The 26935-nt window shown below is 46.1% G+C and overlaps 1 protein-coding gene across 1 annotated transcript in view; it reads right to left on the reverse strand.

Moving 5' to 3' along the window:
- The window catches only part of TCERG1L (transcription elongation regulator 1 like), a 199961-nt gene extending 174952 nt beyond the window's left edge, over positions 1-25009 (reverse strand). Inside the window, exons 1-3 of the mRNA XM_052661172.1 lie at positions 24665-25009; positions 22467-22613; positions 21585-21765 (exon numbers count right to left, since the gene is read on the reverse strand). Of these exons, the coding sequence (XP_052517132.1) occupies positions 21585-21765; positions 22467-22613; positions 24665-25009 (673 nt within the window). The remainder of the gene's footprint in view (positions 1-21584; positions 21766-22466; positions 22614-24664) is intronic.
- Between the last annotated feature and the right edge of the window lie 1926 nt (positions 25010-26935).

The raw sequence follows: 26935 nt of genomic DNA on the forward strand, positions 1-26935 counted from the left end.
GGCAAGAATACTAGAGTGGGTTGCCATTTCCTTCTCCAACGCATGAAAGTGAAAAGTGAAAGTGAAGTCGCTCAGTTGTGTCTGACTCTTTGTGACCCCATGGACTGCAGCCCACCAGGCTCCTCCGTCCATGGGATTTTCCAGGCAGGAGTGCTGGAGTGGGTTGCCATTGCCTTCTCCAAAGCACACACTAAGTTTGTACAAAACACCTGGTCTGCCCCTGCTTGCCACCTTCAATACCAAAAGGTAAATGTTGCCCCCCCACAAAAAAGAAAGAAAAACCACCCTTTTACAAAGCCACTTACAAAGATTTCACCCAAATCTACATCACCTAAACTGCACCTAATAATGAGAAATTCAGACCTTAAGCTTTCAAGTTTCTCAGAATTCTAACTGAAAGCACATTTACATGCATTCAACAAATATGATTGTAAAAACTGTGGCCTTGAACTACAGGGAGTTTTAGAGACACATACAATATTTTGAGATTCCTGATGCAGTGTTTTTGAAGACATTGTTGTTGTTCGGTTGCTAAGTCGTGTCCGATTTTGTGTCCCATGGATGACAGCAAGCCAAGTTTCCCTGTCCTTCACTATCTCTCGGAGTTTGCTCAAACTCATGTCCATCGAGTCGGTGATGCCAACCAACCACCTCAGCCTCTGTCACCTCTTCTCCTCCTGCTCTCAGTCGTTTCCAACATCAGGGAATCGTTTCCAAGGAGTTGGCTCTTTGCTTAGGTGGCCAAAGTACTGGAGCTTCAGTTGCAGCATCAGTCCTTCCAATGAATATTCAGGGTTGATTTCCTTTAGGATTGACTGGTTTGATCTCCTTGTTGTCCAAGGCACTCTTAAGAGTTTTCTCTAGCACTGCTATTTGAAAGCATCAATTCTTCTATGCTCAGCATTCTTAATTGTCCAACTCTCACATCCTTACAAGACTACCGGAAAAACCTTAGCTTTGACTAGACGGACCTTTGTTGGCAAAGTGATGTCTCCGCTTTTTAATATACTGTCTTTGTTTATCATAGCTTTCCTCCTTGTCATAGCTTTCCTCCCAAGGAGCAAGTATCTTTTAATTTCATGGCTGCAGTCACTGTCCACAGTGATCTTGGAGCCCTCCAATATAAAATCAATTAACTGTTTCTACTTTTTCCCCATCTATTTGACATGAAGTAATGGGACAAGGTGCCATGACCTTAGTTTTTTGAATGTTGAGCTTTAAGCCAACTTTTTCACTCTCCTCTCTCACCCTCATTGAGAGGCTCTTTAGTTCCTCTTTGCTTCTGCAATTAGAGTGGTGTTGTGTGTATATATTAGGTTGTGGATATTTTTCCCAGCAATCTTGATCCCAACATGTGATTCATCCAGCCCAGCCTTTCACATGATGTACTCTGCATATAAGTTAAACAAGCAGAGTGACAATATATAGCCTTGACGTACTCCTTTCCCAATTTTGAACCAGTCCATCATTCCATGTCCGATTCCAACTGTTGCTTCCTGACCTGCACGCAGGTTTCTCAGGAGACAGGTCAGGTCCAGCTCTTCTCTTGGCTTTCAGGCCACAAGAGTATGTGATCTGAGAAAGCTATTCTAATGGGCGTTTCTTATTCTACAGCCCAAGAGATAAGTGGTTCTGGCCACTGGGCTGACCAGCCTTCTCAGGAGTCTCCAAATTCTGATAACGAAACATCCTCATTAGCAAACCGGGAATGGAACATGCTTTTCCAAGCTCTGTGATGGACAGCTAACAGAATCCACAATCCCTGCCAACGTTAGAGGGGAAGGATTTAGGAGCATCCGCCGGAGCGAGAACCGAGAGCACCTGCTGCCACTCCTCCGTTAGGAGCTGCACAGAAAGCTCGAGACAGTGACGGTAAGAACAGAATTTTAAAAGTAAAATCAACGCGCTCGAGGATGGAAAGGGAGAAGCAGGTCCTCTTCCTGATCAACACGTCTGCAGTTCTACAAGGCAGTCCTGCATGCTTTAGAGCAGGTGAAAACCTTCGATGACTTAGATTGAGACTTCTATAAGAAGTCTCAGAAGTTATTACGAAGAAATGATGCTCAATTGCCTACAGAGTATTCATGGACAGCGAAAACTTGAAACTGACTCATCAGTCAGATTTTTAAAAATTCATTAAAGGTGACAGTTGCTAGTTTATACTGTGATGAAGAAATCTGTATTAAAATATTGTCTCAGGAGAGCACAAAACTATGCTACAATCGTGTGTCAAGTGTGGCGAAGCTTCGATACATGAGCAATGTCTGCAAGCATATATGTACTGCAGCTGTGGGGGACTTTTTGCTTCCGTCTATATTTTGGTAGTTTCCAATTTTTCTACACCTAACAAATATGAAGTATTCTTAAGCTGGGGAAAATGAAATGTATTCAAATAGGCCACTTTTGCATATAAACACCATATGCTTACACCTTTTAAATATTTTAGTTATAGGAAAAATGGATGCTTTAACTATTTTTATAAGGTCACAGATTCATGAGCATTAATTAAATTTCTTTGAAATAATACCTTGACACCTTATTGAGTGGTCGTGCTAAAATATACTCACAAAGAGATCTTTAAGATTGTCACAAATAAACAATAAATAAGTAAATAAACCTTCCCATGCTGCCCTGTCCCACTCGGGGATTCCAGTTACACAGCAACTGAGCACTTGAGATGGGCTGAGTGTAAAAGACACACTGGATTTCAAAGACAACATGAAACAAATTAATGTGACTATCTCGTTAATACTTTTATATTGATTGTTGATTGCATGCTGAAATGACAGTGTTATAAATACACCGGGACAGATAAAATAGTACCAAAACTAATTTTACATTAATTACTAAAGTTAATCTAACATTTCACACATGCTACTGGAGATCAGTGGAGAACTAACCCCAGAAAGAACGAAGGGATGGAGCCAAAGCAAAAACAACACCCAGCTGTGGATGTGACGGGTGATGGAAGTAAACTCCGATGCTGTGAATGTTAGGTCCATGAATCAAGGCAAATTGGAAGTAGTCAAACAGGAGATGGCAAGAGTGAACATCGACATTCTAGGAATCAGTGAACTAAAATGGACTGGAATGGGTGAATTTAACTCAGATGACTATTATATCTACTACTGTGGGCAGGAATCCCTCAGAAGAAATGGAGTAGCCATCATGGTCAACAAAAGAGTCCAAAATGCAGTACTTGGATGCAATCTCAAAAACGACAGAATGATCTCTGTTCGTCTCCAAGGCAAACCATTCAATATCACAGTAATCCAAGTCTATGCCCCAACCAGTAACGCTGAAGAAGCTGAAGTTGAACGGTTCTATGAAGACCTACAAGACCTTCTAGAACTAACACCAAAAAAAAAGATGTCCTCTTCCTTATAAGGGACTGGAATGCAAAAGTAGGAAGTCAAGAAACACCTGAAGTAACAGGCAAATTTGGCCTTGGAGTACAGAATGAAGCAGGGCAAAGGCTAATAGAGTTTTGCCAAGAGAACGCTCTGGTCATAGCAAAGACCCTCTTCCAACAACACAAAAGAAGACTCTACACATGGACATCACCAGATGGTCAACATCAAAATCAGATTGATTATATTCTTTGCAGCCAAAGATGGAGAAGCTCTATACAGTCAACAAAAACAAGACCAGGAGCTGACTGTGGCTCAGACCATGAACTCCTTATTGCCAAATTCAGACTTAAATTGAAGAAAGTAGGGAAAACCGCTAGACCATTCAGGTGTGACCTAAATCAAATCCCTTACGAATATACAGTAGAAGTGACCAGTAGATTCAAGGGATTAGATCTAATAGACAGAGTACCTGATGAACTATGGAAGGAGATTTGTGACATTGTGCAGGAGGGAGGGATCAAGACCATCCCCAAGAAAAAGAAATGCAAAAAGGCAAAATAGTTGTTTCAGGAGGGCTTACAAATAGCTGTGAAAAGAATAGAGGCTAAAAGCAAAGGAGAAAAGGAAAGATATTCCCATCAGTATGCAGAGTTTCAAAGAACAGCAAGAAAAGATAAGAAAGCCTTCCTCAGTGATCAATGCAAATAAATAGAGGAAAACAATAAGATGGGAAAGACGAGAGATCTCTTCAAGAAAATTAGAGATACCAAGGGAACATTTCATGCAAAGATGGGCTCAATAAAGGACAGAAATGGTATGGACCTAACAGAAGCAGAAGATATTAAGAAGAGGTGGCAAGAATACACAAAAGAACTACACAAAAAAAGATCTTCATGACCCAGATAATCACGATGGTGTGGTCACTCACCTAGAGCCAGACATCCTGGAATACGAAGTCAAGTGGGCCTTAGGAAGCATCACTACAAACAAAGCTAGTGGAGATGATGGAATTCCAGTTGAGCTATTTCAGATCCTAAAAGATGATGTTATGAAAATGCTGCACTCAATATGCCAGCAAATTTGGAAAACTCAGCAGTGGCCACAGGACTGGAAAAGGTCAGTTTTCACTCCAATCCCAAAGAAGGGAAAAGCCAAAGAATGCTCACACTACCACATAATTGCACTCATCTCACACGCTAGTAAAGTAATGCTCAAAATTCTCCAAGCCAGGCTTTAGCAATACGTGAACCATGAACTTCCTGATGTTCAAGCTGGATTTAGAAAAGCCAGAGGAACCAGAGATCAAATTGCCAACATCTGTTGGGTCATCAAAAGAGCAAGACAGTTCTAGAAAAACATCTACTTCTGCTTTATTGACTATGCCAAAGCCTTTGACTGTGTGGATCACAACAAAATGTGAAAAATTCCTAAAGAGATGGGAATACCAGAACACCTGACCTGCCTCTTGAGAAATCTGTATGCAGGTCAGGAAGCAACAGTTAGAACTGAACATGGAACAACAGACTGGTTCAAAATTGGGAAAGGTGTAGGTCAAGGCTGCATATTGTCACCATGGTTATTTAACTTAAATGCAGAGTACATCATGTGAGATGCAGGCTTGATGACTCACAAGCCGGAACCTAGATTGCTGGGAGAAGTATCAAAAACTTCAGGCGTGCAGATGACACCACCGTTACGGCGGAAACAAAAGAGGAACTAAAGAGCCTCTCGATGAAGGTGAGAGAGAGAGGAGAGTGAAACGTTGGCTTAAAACTCAACATTCATAAAACTAAAGTCATAGCATCTGGCCCACCACTTCACGGCAAATATGTGGGGAAAAGTGAAAACAGCAACAGATTTCATTTTCTTGGGCTTCAAAATAACTGAGGGTGGTGACTGCAGCCACAGTATTAAAGGGCACTTGCTCCCTGGAAGAGAAGCTAAGACAAACCTAGACACCATGTTAAAAAGCAGACATTACTTTGTCAACAAAGGTCCATCTAGTCAAAGCTATGGTTTTCCAGTAGTCATGTATGGATGTGAGAGTTGGACTATTAAGAAAACTGAGTGTCAAAGAATTGATGCTTTTGAACTGTGGTGTTAGAGAAGACTCTTGAGAGTCTCTTGGGCTGCAAGGAGATCCAACCAGTCCACCCTAAAGGAAATCAGTCCTGAATATTCACTGGAAGGACTCATGCTGAAGCTGAAACTCCAATACTTTGGCCACCTGATGCAAAGAACTGACTCATTTGAAAAGACCCTGATGCTGGGAAAGATGGAAGGCAGGAGGAGAAGGGGACAACAGAGGATGAGATGGTTGGATAGCATCACTGACGCTATGGATATGAGTGTGAGCAAGCTGTGGGAGTTGGTGATGGACAGGGAGGCCTGGCGTGCTACAGTCCACTGGGTCACAAAGAGTTGGATACAACTGAGCAACTGAACTGAACTGACTGAATTTTACATCTTGTTATACTTTTTAAAGAAAAATGAGAGCTAAAGAATTGCTGCTTTTGAACTGGGGTGTTGGAGAAGACTCAAGAGTCCCTTGGACTGCAAGGAGATCCAACCAGTCAATCCTAAAGGAAAATGGTCCTGAATATTCTTTGGAAGGACTGATGCTAAAACGCCAATACTTTGGCCACCTGATGCAAAGAACTGACTCATTGGAAATGACCCTGATGCTGGGAAAGATTGAAGGCAGGAATTGAAGGGGACAGCAGAGGATGAGGTGGTTGGAAGGCACCACCGACTCTGGACATGAGTTTGAGTAAGCGCCAGGAGCTGTTGATGGAAAGAGAAGCCTGGCGAGCTGCAGTCCGTAGGGTCACAAAGAGTCAGCGGACATGACTGAGTGACTGAACTGAACTGACACTTTTTAAAATATGAGTATCAGAAATTTTTAGTTTCCATCTGTGATTCTCACTGCATTTCCAGTGGAGAATACTGCTTTAGAATGGGTACTGGCATCTAGAAGCTTCCAGTGACAGGAAGGTAAGGTTATCATCAAGCTTCATTTAGAAACACACAGTTAACATGCAACCTGGCATCTGCTTCGTCATTTGTCAGTGGCATTTCAGCACTGATACCACGACTCAGTATCAGATCTGTTACTTACATGCTCAGGTCTCGACAAACTGACTCATTACTGTGTGAAATGTCACCCTTAGATTCAAGGGAAAAAATAATCACCAGGACATAAACTCCTAGTTCTTTAAAATGATATGAGTCACGTTGATGAGCACAAATCTCATTTAGTTTTTTCATTATCTTGGCCATCTCTCAACTTTAGTTGATGTCTGAATAATTTACCACTTGATCTGGGGGCACAGCCAATTTTCATAGCAATGGGGCCTTGAGGTACAGTGTAGAAAAGATAAAGTGACCACGCTTGATTACTGCCAAGAAGGCACCTGTAGGTGCATCACGTCGGGAACATCTCTGCAGAGCAGTGGGGGTGGAGCTGGCATCAGAGATGTGCTGAGGACGTCAGCCACTTGTGTGGATCACTAACATTGCAACCATAATGCAGCGGACTCCTGAAATAGCCGCACTTTACAGGTGAGAAAGCTGAGGCACAGAGAGGTTAAACAACCCTCCCGAGGTCACACAGCTGCGGAGAGCTTCCAGCAAGAAGAGCGGAGAAGGCCATGGCAACCCACTCCAGCACTCTTGCCTGGAGAATCCCACGGACAGAGGAGCCTGGTGGGCTGCAATCCAGGGGGTTGCAAAGAGTCAGACGCGACCGAGAGATTAAACAAAAACAGCAGAAGGACCTATTAAAAGCTGGCTTTGGATTGATGTTTCTCACGTGCAAGTATTCTGATTTCTCCCAGACGGCATCACCTATAGTACTTCTTGCATTCTCTCCCATCGATTTCTCAGCAGCCGGAGGAAGGTGTGAATACATAGGCTGGCTGGAGGACAGATCCCAAACTGGGAGGAGCAGGCCTGAGGCGTCCGTGAGGGCTTCCTGTTACCTCTAAGCCTGCTGATCTTCTACTGAAGTATCTGATTTCCATGATAGGAAAGCAGTGTGTCTCCCCCAACTTTCTAAGTAAAATTGGGAACCTGAAAGATGATCTGTTTATCTCTTTTCCTCCAGAAATCGCTGGGCTCGGGGTGCCCCCCAGTTTGAGCGCTGAGGCAGAGGGACAGCAGCGACATCATAGTTTGACTTCCTAGTAAGTCAAGCTGATTCTTGAGGAGGCCCGGCCAGTCCATTTCCGTTTATTCCTCCACGTCCGCCCATCACCGGCATCCGGACGCACAGTCTTAGGTGCAGGCAGAGCAGACGGTCCAGGACAGCTGCTCTGTGTGGACACAGTGGCCAGGGAAAGTCAGTGCTCGCCTGCGCTGGACCCTGAGGCTCCCCGGGGCAGCTCCAAGGAGGAAACAAAAGAGCTGTTCCTGAGGTTCTTCCGGACGTCTGACCCTGTGGCTCAAGACGGAGAACCCCTCCTTCCCCAGACACGCTGTTGTTGCTGTTCGTCTCTCAGGCATGTCCAACTCTTTGTGACCCCGTGGACTGTAGCCCACCCGGCTTCCCTGTCCTCCACCATCTCCCGGAGTTTGCTTGCACTCATGTCAATTGGGTCGGTGACGCCATCCAACCATCTCATCCTCTGTCGCCCCCTTCTCCTTTTGCTTTCATGCTTTCCCAGCATCAGAGTCCCCAGATATGATGAGCGGTTAAAAACCAATCAAGCTTTGCGTTGGTATCGGGCTATTTCTTTGTGGAACAGATGGATGTGACTCCATTGTGAGTCCATCAGAGCGATGCAGCCAATGGGAAGCTCAAGAAGCATGTAATCTTCTTGTTTTCAACAGCACAAAGAAGAAAGGTGCATTTTCATGCATTTTATGGCATTCTGTATTACATAAGTAATACATGCTCGTTGCAAATGGGAAATGAAAGAAACTACATCGCTGGAAATAAAAGTGGCCCCTCATCCCAACATCCAGAAATAACCATTACATTTTCTGATGTTTCCTTCCATCTTTCATCACATGTGTAAATGATACGTTTCATGTTTGTGTATGAATGAGTACGCGTGTGCACCGCTCTCAAAACTGGCATCATCTGGCTCATAGGGGTTGCAATCTGCTTCTAAAAATTAAAGCAAAACAAAAACTTTTTCTTTTGTCTGATTAATCTTCCAAATCACTTCTACTAATGGTTGAAGAGTGCTCACTTTTATTGATAAATGGTAACTGACTTAACCAGTTATTTAGTCATGGGCAGTTGTGGGGTTTTTTTTTTCCTTCTGTTGTTATAAATTGACTACATATTTGTTCTTTATTTAACTTGCCATAGGAGAATCACTGAGTGAAATTATATTAATTAAAAAAAAAAAAAACTTTCTTGGAGTACAGCTGATTTACAATGTTGGGTTTCTGGTGCAGTCGGGAAGATTCCCTGGAGGAGGGCATGGCAACTCACTCCAGTAATCTTGCCTGGAGAATCCCATGAATAGAGGAGACTGGCGGGCTGCACTCCACAGGGTCACAGACAGTCGGCCACGACTGAAGTGACTCGGCATGCACCTGCAGTAAAGGGCGTCAGTTATAGACGTATATGGACCTATTCTGGGCTTCCCAGGTTGCTCAGTGGTAGAGAATCTGCCTGCTAAGCAGGAGACATGGGCTCAGTCCCTGGGCTGGGAAGATCCCACAGAGAAGGAAAATACAACTCATTCCAGAATTCTGGCCTGGAGAATTCTATGGTCTGTATAGTCAACGGGGTCACAAAAGAGTCGGACACTGTTTAGCCACTAAACAGCAACAATATCCACTCTGTCTTTCAGATTCTTTCCCCAGTAGGTTGTTATAAAGTGCTGAGTAGAGCTCCCTGTTCTATGCGCACATGCATGCGTGTGTGTTAAGTTGCTTCAGTCGTGTCTGACTTTTTGTGACCCTGTGGATTATAGCCTACCAGGCTCCTCTGTCCATGGGATTGTCCAGGCAAGAATACTGGAGTGGGTCGCCATGGCCTCCTCTAGGGGATCTTCCGACCCAGGGATCGAACCCCTGTCTCATGTCTCCTACACTGGCAAGTGTGTTCTTTATCACTACCGCCACCTGGGAGGCCCCCTATACTATACAATAGGTCCTCACTAATTATTTATTTTATAAAAATCCCAATCTCCAGATTTATCTCTCTCCCCCTTACCCCCTGGTAACCATAATTCTGATTTGCATTTCCCTAATAATTAGTGGTGTCGAGCATCTTTTCATGTGCTTTTTGGCGATCTGTAGGTCTTCTTTAGAAAAATGTTTATTTACATCTTCTGCCGAGTTTTGATGCGGTTATTTTTTATATTGAAATGCATGACCTATTTGTATATTTTAGAGACTAATCCCATGCCGGTTGTTTTGTTTGCAAATATTTACTCCCATTCTGAGGGCTGTCTTTTTGCTTGATTTATGGTTTCCTTTGCTGTGCAAAAGTTCTTCAGTTTAATTAGATTCCATTTATTTAGATGTGTTTTTATTTTCATTACTCTAGGAAGTGTATCAGAAAAGATGTTGCTGTGATTTGTGTCCAAGAGTGTTCTGCCTATGTTTTAAACTAAGGATTTTAGAGCGTCCAAACGTACGTTTAAATACTTAATCAGAAAGAGCAATCAAGGAAACAATCCTGCTTAACCGTCGCAACAAAAAGAATAAAATGCCTCAGAATAAACCTGCCTGAGGAGGCCCTGCTCTTCTTTCTCAAGGTTGTTTTGGCTCTGTGGAGTCTTTGGCATTTCTGTACAAATTTTAAAATTTCTTGTTTTAGTTCTATGAAGAATGCCACTGGTGATTTGACAGAGACTGCACTGAGCCTGTAGGTTCCCATGGGTGGGATGGTCACGTGCACAACGTTGGTTCTTCCAGCCAAGAGCACGGCACACCGCTCCACCTGCCTGTGGCGTCTTCAGCCTCTTTCATCAGCATCTCACAGCTTGTGGAGTACGGTCTTCTCCTCTTCTTAACTCAGTCACTCAGTCGTGTCCGACTCTCTGTGACCCCATGGACTGCAGCACACCAGGCCCCCTGAATCACCAACTCCTGGAGCTTGCTCAAACTCATGTCCATCAAGTTGGTGATGCCATCCAACCATCTCATTCTCTGTTGTCCCCTTCTGCCTTCAATCTTTCCCAGCATCAGGGTCGTTTCCAATGAGTCAGCTCTTCACATCAGGGGGCCAAAGGACTGGAGCTTCTCCAGCCTCAGTCCTTCCAACGAATAGATCGTGGTGTATGATCCTTCTACTGTATGTTTGGAGCTGGTTTGCTAGTATTTTGTTGAGGATTTTTGCATCTATGTTCAGCAGTGATGCTGGCCTGTAATCTGTGTGTGTGTGATATCTTTGTTTGGTTCAGTGTCAGGGTGATAATGGCCCCATAGAATGAGTTTGGAAATGCTCCTTCCTGTGCAGATTTCTGGGATAGTTTCAGAAAGACAGGTGTTAACTCTTCTCTGAATGTCTGGTAGAATTCACTTGTGAAACCAAGTCCTGGAATTTTGCGGTTGTCCAGCCCTAAGTCATGCCCGAATATCTGCAAACCCATGAACTGCATCACGCCAGGCTTCCCTGTCCTTCACCATTTCCTGCAGCTTCCTCACATTCATGCCCACTGAGTCGGTGATGCCATCCAACCATCTCTTCCTCTGTTGTCCCCTTCTCCTCTTGCCTTCAATCTTTCCCAGCATCAGGGTCTTTTCCAATGAGTCAATTCTTTGCATCAGGTGGCCAAAGTATTGGAGTTTCAATTTCAGCATCTGTCCTTCCAATGAGTATTCAGGACTGATTTCTTTTAGGATTGACTGGTTTGATCTTCTTGTTGTCAAAGAGACTCTCGAGAGTCTTCTCCAGCACCACACTTTAAAAACATCAATTTCTTGGTGCTCACCCTTCTTTACGGTCCAGCTCTCACGTCCATACGTGACCACTGGAGAAACCATGGCTTTGACCAGATGGACCTTTGTTGGTAAAGTAATGCCTCTGCTTTTTAATATGCTGTCTAGGCTTGTCTTAGCTTTTCTTCCAAGGAGCAAGTGACCTCTAATATTGTGGCTGCAGTCACCATCTTCGGTGATTTTGGAACCCAAGAAAATGATCTGTCACTGTTTCCACGCTTTCCCCATGTATTTGCCATGAAGTGGTGGGACCAGACACCATGATCTTAGTTTTTCGAATGTTGAGTTTTAAACCAACGTTTCAGTCTCTTCTTTCACCTTTATCAAGAGGCTCTTTAGTTCCTCTCTGCTTTCTGCCATAAGGGTGGTGTCATCTGCATATCTGAGGGTGTTGCTATTTCTCCCAGTAATCTTGATTCCAGCTTGTGCTTCATCCAGTCCAGCTTGGCATTTCGCATGATGTACTCTGCATTTAAGTTAAATAAGCAGGGTGACAGTTTGCAACCTTGACGTACTCCTTTCCCAATTTTGAACTAGTCCATTGTTCCATGTCCAGTTCCGACTGTTGCTTCTTGACCTGCATACAGGTTTCTCAGGAGACAGGTAATGTAGTCTGGTATTCCCATCTCTTTAGGAATTTTCCATTGTTTCCTGTGATCCATACAGTCAAAGGCTATAGCATAGTCAATGAAGCAGAAGCAGATATTTTTTTCTGAAATTCCCTTGCTTTTTCTATGATCCAATGGATGTTGGCAATTTGATCTCTGGTTTCTCTGCCTCTTCCAAATCCAGCTTGAACATATGGAAGTTCTCGCTTCACATACTGTTAAAGTCTAGCTTGCAGGATTGTGAGTATAATTTTGCTAGCATGTGAAATGAGTGCAATTGTGCGGTAATTTGAACATCCTTTGGCATTGCCTTTCTTTGGGATTGGAATGAAAACTGACCTTTTCCAGGCCTGTGGCCACTGCTGAGTTTTCCAAGTTTGTTGGCATATTGAGTGCAGCACTTTAACAGCATCAACTTTTAGGATTTGAAATAGCTGAGCTAGAATTGTAGCAATGCCTCCTAAGGCCCACTTGACTTCACACTTCAGGATGTCTGGCACTAGGTGAGTGACCATCACTGAAAGTTGAAGGGGCACAAATGTTAAGACACAAAGTGGGCACGAGGCTTACCCAGGTCATTAAGACTTCCTGTACAGTTCTTCTGTGTATTTTTGCCTGATCTTCTTAATCTCTTCAGCTTCTGTTAGGTCCATACCATTTCTGTCCTTTATTGTGCCCATCTTTGCATGAAATGTTCTCTTGCTGCTGCTAAGTCGCTTCAGTCGTGTCCGACACTGTGTGACCCCATAGACGGCAGCCCACCAGGCTCCCCCGTCCCTGGGATTCTCCAGGTAAGAACACTGGAGTGGGTTGCCATTTCCTTCTCCAATGCAAGAAAGTGAAAAGTGAAAGTGAAGTCGCTCAGTCGTGTCTGACTCTTAGCAACCCCATGGACTGCAGCCCACCAGGCTCCTCCATCCATGGGATTCTCCAGGAAACAGCACTGGAGTGGGGTGCCATTGCCTTCTCCGGAAACGTTCCCTTAGTACCTCCAATTTTCCTGAAGAGATCTCTAGTGCTTCCCATTCTATTTTTTTTTCTATTTCCTTGCATTGTCTACTTAAGAAGGCTTCTCATCTCTCCTTGCTACTCTCTGCTCATGAGTCCACCAAAATAATTCTTCATTTATGACACCAGGTTTTATTTTGTCAAGTATTTTCATTTTGCTTTTTTAATATTTTCCATTACTATGATGAAATTATCTATTTTTCATCCATGTTGCCATCCTTTTCTGTTAGACTCATAAATATATGAATCATAGTTATTTCAAAGTCCCTGACTGATAGTTTCAAACTATGTCATCTTAGGATCTGGTTCTACTGTTTATCTTGTCTGTTGACCATTGTTTTCATTTCCTGCTTTGTGTGTCTTGTGAGGTTTTGTTCAAAGCCAGACGTCACATATTTTCACAGGTGGCACTAGTGGTGAAGAACCTGCCAGCAATACAGGAGAGACATGGGTTTGATCCCTGGATTGGAAAGATCCCCTGGAGGAGGACATGGGAGCCCACTCCAGTACTCTTGCCTGGAGAATCCCGTGGACAGAGAAGCCTGGGGGGCCACAGTCCATGGGGTCGTGAAGAACTGGACATGACCAAGTGAGCACGCAGATGTCATGAGGAGACAGCAGAGGATGAAGCAACAGGATTGACCCCTGGAATGGGTGCACCTTTCCCTCTGCTAAGGTGTCACTGGGTGTTGACCTGGTTTGAATGTTTTTGCCACAATTGCCTGCCATGCCCCACAGGCCCTTTAACAACGTCTTTTTCTTAGAGTAAGTTCTGGGGTGTCTAAGTCTTAATATTCGTGCCTCCTCAACTTTCACGATCCCCATATTCCTGCAGCACAGAGGAAGGTCACTCTCCATGCCCACCCTGCACCAGTGGCAGACGGCTGTTGCTTTTACTTATATTTGTAAGGTTGGCTATAGGGCAGGAGTCCTTGCCCTGTGTCAGTCTTGGATAACCTTGTTATCTGGCTTCCAGTGCAGAGAGTTCCCTAGTGTTTCAGCTTCTTTTATTCTATTTGAGGGCTTTTGAAATACTTTGTATCCTCACATGTCTCACTTCTCCTCTTCCCAATTTTACCAGCATAATTTGAGGTTATGTATCCAGATTACCGTTATTTTTCTCAGCTTTAGTTTGGGGAGAAAAAACTTCTCAGAAGTTTTCACTCACTTCTTAACCAAATTAACAAATATTTACGTATATTCTAAATGATTGAAAAAAATGTTGACAATTGCAGATATTTTGGAACCTGTCATCACCCCATTTTTAGCTGCTGCTTTAGGTTAATTTGTCAGAGGAAACTTAAGAGAAAAAAATAAATTTTTATGATATAAAGTTTTCCCAAATTTTTCATACTCTATAAAAAATTATAAAGGGATAGTGTTGTCATGATTTGAAAATTAGAGGAAACAGAGTTAACCTGTTTTTTTTGTCCCCCTAAATCTTACTGTTAATCACTTGACAAAATAGAATCAGTAGGAACAGATTCCAAATCACCACATAAAACACAAATAAAATCAAACAAAACCTACAAGGCACAGCAAAAGAATAAAAACAGACTAGAGTAAAAGAATAACAAGATACCATGAGAAACAGGAATAGAAACATGACAGAAAAAACACAAAAATAAGACGTCAAATACAATATGCTGAAGCATGATAGCGGAGAAGGCGATGGCACCCACTCCAGTACTCTTGCCGGGAAAATCCCATGGACGGAGGAGCCTGGTGGGCTGCAGTCCATGGGGTCGCACAGTGTCAGGCACGACTGAAGCGACTTAGCAGCAGCTGAAGTATAAGTATCCACCTTTAAAAAGCAAAAGCAGAAGCTGTACCTTTAAGCAACAAGCTAAACTTAAAACAATTGCAACTGATTCGAATTGCTGTGCGGCAGAAAACAGCACGATATTCTACAGCACCTTTCCTCCAATAAAAAACAGATTAAAAAGATAAGGAAAACACTGATGAGCAAGAGAACATAGAAATGTGGAATGACGGCAACATTAGCGTGAGACGAAGTAGAGCTCGAGGCGGGAACGTTGGAAGAGAAGAAGGCGCTCCGTCAGCGGTTCCAGGATGTATCTTCCTTGCTGACACGTATGGTGACTTCTTGTTAGGCGTTTACTTCTTTGATCACAAACTTTTTCCCCTCCTAACTCTCTAAGGTTTTCCCCACCAGGGGATCACATCTCACGCTGCACCCTGGTCTGAAGCTGTGTCCTGTAGGGAGTGGCTCTCCACTCACGAGCTGCAGCGAGGCACAGTGAGCCAGGTTCCCGGTTTGGCCACACCAGCACATCTGCTGCATCGGACTTGCTTTTAAAGGAGTTCAAATCAATACTGATGCGCCGTTTGCCTTCTGTCTCACACATCACCTCGTCGTGATCCCACCTCTGGTTACTGTCAGAGCTAAGCGGGCTGAAGGATCCTTTCATATCATCTTCTGTCACCTGATCCAAACCATCTTTCCATGCGACTTCATGCCCCCGCCAGCTCCCTGTTGATTTTTCTTTATTGCTTCGCTCTACTGTTCTTTTCTTCTTATTAAGAAAAGTGCTAAACCAAGCACTGATTTACACAAAATGCTTACGAGGTCCTGTGCACAAGCCTTTTCCCAGATCTGTCTTCCTTCTGTATGTTTTGAGTAAAGGCATCTTTCATGAAGCAGAGTAGTTTCCGGGGCTCCACCACATCCCCCATCTTCTCTCCCTCACTCCAGTCTTCTTTGAAAGTCACAGTATTTTTCTTCCCCAGCAAGATATTGGTAGAATCAGGCTCTTTGATCTCATGCCGAAGGGCAATGCGATATAGACAACTTTTAGACAAATCTCCAGTTTCCGGCAAAACATAATGTCATGCGTCTTTCCTGCTCAGAAGCTGAGTTTATCATTTTCCAGCTTGACACGCTGAGTCTGAGTTGGTGTATTTCTGAATGGCTCGAAAGACTCTGAAGTCCTTATTTTTAGACGTGAAGAGCAGAGATTCTTTGGAAAGGATTTCCATGCTGGTCCTGCTCCCATCTCCAGCTGTGATGAGCCCCCATCCTCAGAAGTGATGCAAGTCCATTTCTCTCTGGGATGAAGAGGGCCCCGGTGCTGCTGGGAGAAGGGAGATGCTGGCAGCAGAGACAAAGGGATGAGGCCGCCTCCCAAGCACAGAGACCTTCAAAGAGAAGGGCGTGCCTGTGCCAGCCCCGGGCAACCTCACCCCTCCTGCATCGACCTCTGAGGCCCAGAGTACCTCCCAGTGCAATCCATTCACACCGTGATGAGGGATTCTCCCCTAGAAAGCCGCCAAGTCATTCGCTGGAGACTAGTTTCCGGTACGGCTGGAGCACTGCATGTGCTGGCACTCATGTTTCAGTGAGGACTGCTGTCTTCTCTTCATCTGCTCTGCTTCCTGAGGATGGGTTCACACTTGCCTGAGAAACCGTGGCTCCAGAGCCAAGAAAGGATGGAAAATCCCGACACCCTGGGGAGGGCCCAGGACTCAGCAGGTCCCGCCCGATACTAGGATCCTCTTGCAAGAAGAGGCCCCGAGCTGGGCCGCCGCTGCCCCCACGCCGCCGCTCCCCTCCCGAGGCTTGTCACCCGATGAAACATTGTCTAGGGGTTTCGTGACTGCCTGCTCCATTCCTGGGCTGGCTCTCCTGCCCCGGTCAAGTTCTCTGATCTCCGTGGGTTTCAGGCACATCGCCACCCCGCCCCTCCCGCAGAGACCTTCCCTGATCACCTCCTGAGACCCTCCATGCATGTCTGCAGAGAGTCCCCAGGACTGCAGCGCTGGGTGGTCATCTACCACTGCACGCGCCCTGGGAGAGCGTGAGCCAGGAGGGCATCTTGCAGCATCCATGCCTGCATCGCCAGCAGGAGAGGAGGCGCCTCTGATGAGCGCGACGGGAACACGACTGACCTCCACTCTATGCTTCTCAGGGGCCAACAGGCTCTCTTCAGGTCTGTGTCTAACAGCAAACCACCACCTTTATTCTCAACACATCAGTCTAGTATATACATAAAAATGAACTCCTTCAAAACACGTAGTCAATTTTAGAGGATTTACCCCAATTCGTTCAAGTTGTGCCAATATTACATAAGACCCTGTTGTGGTACAGTTACTGCTTAACCAACCACAGACCAGCAGAATGTGCTATCAACAGGATTCTCAGAGGTCACGACACCCCTACCCACCCCAACCTCTAACTCACTTCAACAAACCACATGCTCATTCAGAAAAAGCCACTTCTGAGTATCACAGCATTTGAGCTCATGGTACATTCTACCATGGTCAAGACTGATCATTACACAAAGGCACTCTCCATCCAAGAAACGAAAAGGTGTTGGGCCTGCTAGCCCCATTTAAAGCAAGGCAGGTCTGACTCTCTCCTGGTTCTCCTGGAGTTCTAATAGCACTTCTTTGAAGAATTTAAAGTGCATTAATAAAATATATCTATGATCCTAAGGCGATTTACTCTGAACATAATTTATAAGACAGACAACTTAAGATATCACTTATATAATATATTCATATGTTGATTACATATTAATATACTATATATAATATGATATACCTGCCCCCTGAGAAATCTGTATGCAGGTCAAGAAGCAACAGTTAGAACCAGACATGGAACAACAGACTGGTTCCAAATTGGGAAAGCAGCATGTCAAGGCTGTATATTGTCCCCCTGCTCATCTGCAGAGTACATCATGTGAAATACTGTGATGGAAGAAACACAAGCTAGAATCAGGATTGTCTGGAGAAATATCAATAACCTCAGCTATGCAGATGACACCACCCTTATGGCAGAAAGTGAAGACAAACTAAAGAGCCTCTTGATGAAAGTGAAAGAGGAGAGTGAAAAAGTTGGGTTAAAACCCAACATTCAGAAAACTAGGATCATGGCATCCTGTCCCATCACTTCATGGCAAATAGATGGTACACAGTGTAAACAGTGAGAGACTTTTATGCGGCTCCAAAATCACTGCAGATGGTGACTGCAGCCATGACATTAAAAGACACTTGTTCCTTGGAAGAAAAGTTATGACCAGCTTAGACAGCCTATTAAAAAGCAGAGACGTTACTTTGCCAACAAAGGTCTGTCTAGTCAAAGCTATGGTTTTTCCAGTAGGCATGTATGGATGTCAGAGTTGGACTATAAAGAAAGCTGAACACTGAAGAATTGATGCTTTTGAACTGTGGTGTTGGAGAAGACTCTTGAGCATCTCTTGGGCTGCAAGGAAATCCAACCAGTCTCTCCTAAAGGAAATCAGTCCTGAATATTCATTGGAAGGACTGATGCTGAAGCTGAAACTCTAATACTTTGGCCACCTGATGTGAAGAACTGACTCATTGGAAAAGACCCTGATGCTGGGAAAGATTAAAGGCAGGAGGAGAAGGGGATGACAGAAGATGAGATGGTTGGATGGCATCACCTACTTGATGGACATGAGTTTGAGCAAGCTCTGGGAGTTGATGATGGACAGGGAAGCCTGGCGTGCTGCAGTCCTTGGGGTCGTAAAGAGTTGGACATGACTGAACTGAACTGATATTTATAAACATATAAATTTCTCTAATGTAAAACAAAATAGTAAATTTATCAATTTATATCAAGTACAAAATTTAAAACAGTAACTTTCAACAACATACCTGAAAATTTACATGTAAAATGTTTTAATGAGGCTATCTGCTATTTTCTCACAAATTATAGTAAAATTGGAAGGTTTAACTACCTTCCAATGTTACTTGTTCCCCTTTCTAAGTTCTCAGTCGAGCAGTCAGCAACATATAAACAGTCCCCTAAATGTATTCTTTCCGGCTTCCTGGGTAACTCAAATGGTAAAGAATCTGCCTGCAGTACAAAGGACCTAAGGTTGATCCCTGGGTCAGGAGGATCCCCTGGAGGAGGGCATGGCAACCCACTCTCATATTCTTGCCTGGAGAATCCCATGGACAGAAATGCATTATTTGGACTAAGGGTCATTTAACACATACTTTCCAGATTACTAATTTCTAAGAATTTTGAAATGTATCAAAAAATCAAAACTTCCATATATCATTTCAGAAACTTCCCATCTCACAACAAAAGCATTTGACTTAGTAAAATAGCTCTGATGACAGATACATTCTTCCCCAAAAGATATGTAAGCCATATTGCAGTCTTATGGTTCATAATTCCATAAAACAGTCCGAGAATCCAAGGAAGAGGCCTGACAAACGGAAGATGAGGTGGAGTTACTCTACAATCTACCATGTTAGTAAGAAGTGACTATCTTATTTCGTCCTTTAATATAGCCTAGTCAGAAAAGTCAACGGCTTCCAGGTAGCACCAGTGGTAAAGAATCCGCCTGCCGATGCAGGAGACGCAGGCTTGATCCCTGGGTCAGGAAGATCCCCTGGAGGAGGAAACGGCAACTCACTGCAGTATCATTGCCGGGGAATTCCATGGACAGAGGAGCCTGCTGGGCTCCACGGGGTGACGTGAGTCCATGTCACCCTAAGTCCACGGGGAGACAGAGAGTCGGACATGACTGCATGACTGGGCATGCAGCACAGAATGTCAGAAGGTAAAATTTACAGAGATACGCTTCAAGTATGAGCTATGTGCCACAAAATGGCAAGTAAAAACACCCCATGATAGAAAAGCTGTGATAATTCGCCAGAAGCTTCTTCAGCTAAGTAGATATTTAGCATTAAGAAAATTCAGGTATAATGCAAATGTCAGTATGATATTCAAGAGTGAGCTGACAAGAGGAAAGGTCACTCAAGGGTTTTGTTCTAACAATGAACTAATTTCACTCTTTTTTAAGCTCCGTGTGCTGATTACTTGGGTGACAGCCGTGACAATGCACTAGGAAGGTAGAATATCTTACTCCCCTGCCCCAAAGAGACAGCCAAAGCCCTGGAATATTTGCATATTACACGCTCTCGGACCCTCTCTTGCCATGATTCAATTAGAAAGGAAATGTGACCACCTTAGTGTAAAGTAAATGTGCGCACGTACGATGCTTGCTCAGACCCTAGTAACGCAGCAATAGATGATGACGAGGGCAGAGGCACGTCTCAGTCAAGAATCACAGCTTCAGCCGGTGAGAACACACAGATGCAGTAAGGCCCCTACACAGGCCCCTTCAGTGGCGACCTCCACAGATGCAGACGTGGGCCTTCACGCGTCATCAGGTAAGTCAGCCCGTGTGCGGCGTGCGCTGACACGCGCGCATCCTCTGCAAGTGGGCGCGCTTCTGTGGACTTTGCTGCACCGTGCTGGGTAGCGGACAGGGGCACAGCGTCTTTCTTTCAAGCCCCGGATGTCCAGAAGCAAAATATAAGCAGTGGTGAGGCAACAGGAAGGACTGTACTTTTCAAGGTACTGTCCTGCAAGGCTAAAGATGGTTTCCCCACTTTTTCTGTTTGTTTTTTTTTTTTTTAATGTATGGTTTGTGTGAAAATATCATAAACCTATTACAGCACAGTGCTATATAGCCCATCGTGTTAGTGGGGTGAAAGTGAAAGTGAAGCCGCTCAGTCGTGTCCGACTCTTTGCGACCCCATGGAGTGTAGCCTACCAGGCTCCTCCCTCCATGGGATTCTCCAGGCAAGAATACTGGAGTGGGTTGCCATTTCCTTCTCCAGGGGATCGTCCCGACCCAGGGATCGAACCCTGGTCTCCTGCATTCCAGGCAGACACCTTAACCTCTGGGCCACCAGGGAAGTGTACCTAGGCTAAATTTGTTGGACTTAAGAACAAATTGGACTTATGAATGCACTCTCGGACTCATCTGTAGGGGACTTACTGGCGTTGAGTGTTCTTTCTGGCTTATTGATAAATAGCGCCCAGAGCAAATTAGACTTATAAGGCAGAAGAAGAGGGAGGAAAACAAATACTTCTCCCAAACCAGCAACGAGCTACCCACAGGTACAGGTCCTTATTGCTAAATTTTAGAGCTACACACTGAGACAGTCTTGGTAGGTAGGAAATTACAAGGGAGATAATGAAATTCTGAAGTCATAAAATACCCGTAATGGAAGGTGTTGCAAGATAATTGTGGCATGGGTAACATTTGCTCTTGCAATATGATCATATGTTAAGGTGATTTTTAAAGTCAACTTAAAAATTCATAAGATGCCTTTATTCTCTTGTTGCTATACAGGGTTATTATGTCGTCTTTCAACCGGAGATTATTTCATGGGGTCTGTTCCAGGACAAATGTTCTCTCAGGTCACTAGACTCCAAAGATAGAACCGAATCCATCTCCCAAGCAGCACACTTTTATAGACCGTCGCCAGTATCACCCACCTCCCCAAATCTTATATGTGTCTGTATCCTGTGGACCACAGAGCCGTGAACCTTTCCCTACATAAGAAACACTTTTAAAAAGAGTTGCCTGATCAATTAGGGCCCCTCCTAAGAGCTATCAGCAGAGGATTTGGTCCCATTCTAAAACAGAGCACCAAAAATGTGATTCTGTGCAAATTGTTTCAGCCATCTCTTCACCTTAAAACAGATTCCATTCTCCAAAAATACAGTGAATAATCAAACCCAAACTCAATTTCTTTATGAAAAGGAATCCTGACCACAGAAAAGGGATTATATTTTAATGGAAAAATTATGTCATTAAAATGACAAAGACAGTTTTCATACCTAGAACTAGTCTGTAGCTAAACCAAGCAAACAAACACAAAACCAACCGCACATCATCACTGCCATTTGGGCACCAACCTGGTAGGGGCTGAGGCGCTATCAGCACTGTGGGCAGAGGCCTGGAGGCAGGAGCTGGTCTGGACAGAGACACGGCTACTTGGTTTGTCAATAGCTGAGGCTTTGGGGGCCCATGAAATAATCTTGATTCCTCAGGATATATCCACGTTGAGTCCAGAGCAAAGGAATTATTTAAAAAGATCTGTCCAAAGAGAAAGCAAGTATAACACGGTAAGGCCACTTATCCTGTCTAATACTGAATCCTGAAGATTCTATGGTTGGGACTCTTCAGAAGCACTCTAGATGCTTGGGGTTTTGGTATCAATCACTTTCTGGGCCTGGTCTTCAGCTATTCACTTGGTTAGTTCACTCCAGCAGCCAGTTAACAGATGAGTGAGTTGTCCCCCGGAGGTAAGCAGCATGTGGGGGAACAAGCCACACACTACTTTCCCTTGGTTTTCAAGCAAACAAGGTGTGGCCAGTATATTTGAATTCAAAAGTCAAGATGAACCATTAGTAAGATGAACACTCAAAGCAATAGTGGCAAGGAAAATGCTTTTTAAATGCATTTTTGAGTTATATAATGTTTAAGGCTAGATTCTGATCAATGGGTACAAACTTAAAAACTGAAAAATTCAAAAGGTAGATTCTGATTCAGAAGTAGAACTTTTCTGTTTTTCTGTAGAATCCAAATATTTTTAGCTAAAACAAAATCCCCCACCATCACCATCTCCTGGTGCTTTTTGAACAAGCCAGTCTTATTCTGAAGAGGTTTCTCTCTAGACCTAATGGTGGGCCTACTGCAGTAAGAAACTAGAAACACACCATGATTTCTGTCCTGGGAACACCCACAACGTAGTAACGAGTAGCCCAGCTGTCCAATCAAACCAACTGCATTTTTACCTTACAGTTAGGGATCCTTTTGTCTAGCCAGCTTTTCCCAACAGGAAGTGGAAGAGCGGATGTGCAGACATGTGGGAAAATGGGCACCAGTTCCACAGAGGAAGAGGGGGACAGTCCAATCGATGGGGAATGACCACCAAACAGCCACTGGAACCCAAGGAAAGAGAAGGGCATGCTCATTAGCCTGGGGCAATCAACTCTACTTCGTACCGAAAGATGCTGGGGTAGCTGCTTTAAAAGGGAACTTTAAAATGCATGTATTTGGCTATGAGAAAAATTGCCTCTTTCCAGTCTCCAAACCCTACAAATATTCAAAGATTCTAAACATTGATAAAAGTTTCTATATCTCAATCATCACAAGGCGTTGACAATACCGCATTCTTTAACATTAGGAAAGAACTTCTAAAGCACAAAACCATGAGAACATGGCAAGAAATGAATTTCTGCCCTGAGAACAAGACAAACCACAGTGGAAAGGTGAAATGCTGGGTATTCCTTTTATAATTCTTGAATTTTTTCATAAGCAAGTGGAGAGCTATATTTTATTATATTCTTTTCCATACAACATCTTATATTAATGATACCCATCACCTTAAAAACAGGGACTAGCAATATTTTCAAAATAAGAGGTTAAGATTCAAAGTTTTCCAAGGTCCACAAATGCAAATAGATTCCAAGGCAAAGAAAATGTAAGTGAGATTATCACATAACTAAAAATCCCAATGCAGAGAGTAAGACAGCAAACCCTGAAAGGTGGTAGACAGTTTAGGAGAAAGTCTCTCTAATTAAATTAACTGAATCTTTATCAGTGGAGAATAGGTTCATTGTTCAATGATATGGAATGCTTCAATATGCATTTATTTTAAAATCATAAAAGCATTTTTGAATGTCCTGTTATGTGAAAATGTTCTTCTAAGATAAATAATGTTATTTAACAGAAAATACGCAACACACAATATTTTAAAGGTTAATGTTGTTTGGGAGAGGTTTTGTGTTTTAAATTTAAACAAGAAAAAAAAATGCAGTTTTCTATACAGAAAAAAAAAGAAATTGTAGTTCCTTGACATTGTATACCTCTAGTGGTAGTACTTGGATATGACAACCCCTTCAAAATAGCTTAAAAAAAAAAGAAAAGGAAAAACTACCAATGCTTATTAAAAAATATATATATATATATACACATCATGAACATGAACTGCATAACACATCAAAACACCATATGCATTGCCACATATGTGAGGTACCATTACATCCAAAGACCAATCTAGGAAGAGTTAACCACATCTTTCAGAAAATCCTACAATATATATTGGAATTAAATTAATGATGCTGTGTATTCTGTCACCCACTCATTTGAATATGCTATTGATGATAATCATTGGAATAAAATACATGCTCTTCCCTGATCTAAATCCACCTGCGTAGTTAGACAGCACACAATGGATCTTCCCAAAACCAGCTTGTCCTACTCCGTTGCAGCATTAACCAAAGGTACAGCCACTTTCTCTTTTTAATTCCATGTTTGCAACGGCAAACTCCTCTAAAGTGCAGTACGACAACAGCTAATCCAGTGGACTGGGCAGCCTAGGGAGGGAGTGGAAATCACCCAGTAGCGTTTCTCAGTATTAAAGCCAGGGTTTTCCTGCAGGCTTCCACTGGTTTGAATTTTCTTAAGCATTGTCCTGAGTCTATTTTCAAATGGAAAAAAAACACACACACTAGATCAGAATCAGAAATAGCTATTGATTCCCAGCTTGCTTTTCAAGCCTGGCAGAGGCTTGTAAAAGTATTAACTTCTATCCGCTAAGTCTGCCACAGTCCGCAGCGGCAGCGCTGGGCTTTCGAGGCGCCGACTTCAGCACCGCGCTCTGGACAGCAACCCCGGCCGGGGCCAAAGTTGGGGCGGGCAGTCCCGACTCTGGTTTTGGGGCGCGGGTCTCCAAACTGCCCAGCGAGAGACCAGGAAGAAAGACTTGCAAAAGCTGCCAGAGGCGGAACGGGACGTCGGAGCGTGAACTTTGTTGTCCACGCATGGCTGCCAGGCTGCGCCCTGGTGGGCTGGGGGCCCGAGGACCACCGCGGGAGGGGTGAGTGCGCGCCACGGGGCCGGGGCCGCGGGAGTGGGGGCGAGGGCGGCGCCCAGGGCCAGGGGGACGCCGGCCACCCCGAGCCCGGGGCCGGGGCCGGGGACGCGTTACCTGCCCGTTGAGCACGGGGTAGCGGTGCGCGGCGGCGGCGGCGGCGGCGTGGTCTGGCGCAGAGGGCAGCGGCAGCAGCGGCAGCAGGGGCTCGCCAGGGGCTTGCCAGGCGGGCAGTCCCGGGAGCAGCGGGCCGGCCGGGGGCTGCGCCGAGGCGAGCAGCACGGGCGGGAGCGCGACCCCCGCGCCCAGCCGGAGCAGCCCGGCCGAGCCGGGCACCATCCAAACCCAGGGCGGCGGCGGCGGCGGCGGGTCTGCATTCATCGGCCAGAGGAGAGGCTGCCGCCGGCGGGGCTGATGCTGCAGCCGCCGCCGCCGCCGCTGGAGCCTGGCGTCCACCAGCATCCTACATCCCCGCGCGGGCGGCGGCGGCGGGGGCGGCGGGCGCCCGAGGTGCGGGCCGGCGGCGGCGCGGGCTCCGGAGCCAACTCACTTGGTTCCGCGACGCGGCCGCTCGCTCCGCCCCTGCCCCGCGCGGGGAGCCCCTCCTCCTGCCCGCCGCCCTCCTCTCCGAGCGCGGCCGCCCCGCGCCGCCGCCGCCCCCAGGCCCCGGGCCGGGCCCGCGGCGTCCCTGGATCCCGGGCTCCTGCCGGCGCGCGCCCCTGAACCCCCGCGGCCGGCGGCCGGGGAGGGGGGTACGGGGCGGGGAGCGGGCGGGGGCGCGGGGCGCTGAGGGCGCGCCTGACCAGGATCCCGCGGATCGCGCCCCGGGCTCAGATGTGGTCACCCGAGGCCTCCGGCTCTCGCGGACAGACCGCACGCGGGGAAGGCGCGCACGGCCCGGCACGGAGCCGGGATCCACCAGCAGCGGCGAGCGGAGGCCAAGGTGGGGCGCTGGAGCCTGGCACGTCCCGCCGCCGGGCGGGGCTGGGGGGGCTGACGCGGACCGCTCTCTGCCTGGCTTTACCGGGGTCAACCGCGGACGGCCCCGAGGGGACGCTGGCTGCAGCCTCCGACGCCGAGCGGGCACCAATTGCCACCGGGGTCGGGTGGATGACACTCCCTCTCTGGAGAATCGGCCAAACACTTTCCTAGGCCCTCCGCAGGCCCTCCGCCCAACGGCCCCTACCCCGCGCCTCAGCACCCAGGTGCCGCTCTCCGGGCAGGTCGCCTCCGGGCCTTTGCACAGGACGTCCGGTGGTCGCTGGGATTGCCCGTTGTGAGCGGGCCCTGGACTGTACTGGGTCCAGAACTGTGCGTCTGCTTTCCCCACCGCACGCGGCCTCCGCAGTGCAGCCCTGCTCTGCCTGGGGCCAAGGACCACCACCCCTCCTGCGGGGACCTTCGCTCGGCCTGCAGCGCGGAGCCTGGCTTAGCGCTGGTCACACGCAGTCGCCGCCAGGCGGCGCGCGCCCCTGCTGACCTCCGTCCTGCTGCAGACCGAGTCCCGCGCGGTCTCTCCCTGGGATGCCGGCCCTGAGACCCAGCCCAGCTCTGGGCAGCTCGCGCAGATAGCTGGATGGAGACTTCCATGTGCTAATGAACTCCTTAGGGCGCGCAGCCACAGCGCAAGCCCAGTGCTTCTCAGGAGCATTTGGTGAAGGGCCTTCCTGCCGCCTGAAGCAGAGGGAGGTATTATGAGGTGTGCTTTTCAGAGCTGGCATGAAGGGTCCACCCTGACCTGAGCAGGAGCGCATGCACCTACTCAGGTACACCCGCGGACACACCTGAGACTCTCCAGACACCAGCAATCCTCACCTTCAGGCGGGTCCCCAGCCCTCCCTCCTGAGATAAGCTGACCGTGCAGAGCGCTTCCCATTTGCTTCCAGGGTGGTTTCCTCATTCTCCTAATCTGCTTAATTTCCTCCTGGCCTGGCATGGTTCCTTTTCCATCAGGGCATATGCTAATTTACATAGCTGGCATCTCCACGTTTTCCTCCATGTGAACCATTTTTCAATTAGCAAGTTTATCTCTTTCTCTGATGCAAAAGGCCTGGCAAGATTTTGTTTTTTCTCACCTACCATCAGAAAGCTCGGCAGATTAGGAGCCTGTTACTATTCAATGTAAGCCTTTCATTCATGCACACCCCTGGTAGCTGTCTTGATCTTGGAGGCCACAGCCAGCCTAAGGAACTGGGGCTGGCGACTTGAGGCAGACCAGTGCGGACCCCTTGAAGGGTCCTGTGTGAATAGGGGTCACCCACCCTTTCTCCACTGTTTGGAGGCTGGCAGTGCCCAGATTGTGCTGCCCGCAGCAAAAGAAAAAAGCATTGCACAGACCCCACACTGCCGGGAAGCAGGCGTTAGCCGTGATCCGGGGGTGCCTCCCCA

Source organism: Budorcas taxicolor, chromosome 23 (assembly GCF_023091745.1).
Source record: "Budorcas taxicolor isolate Tak-1 chromosome 23, Takin1.1, whole genome shotgun sequence".
NCBI classification, from domain to species: Eukaryota; Metazoa; Chordata; class Mammalia; order Artiodactyla; family Bovidae; genus Budorcas; species Budorcas taxicolor.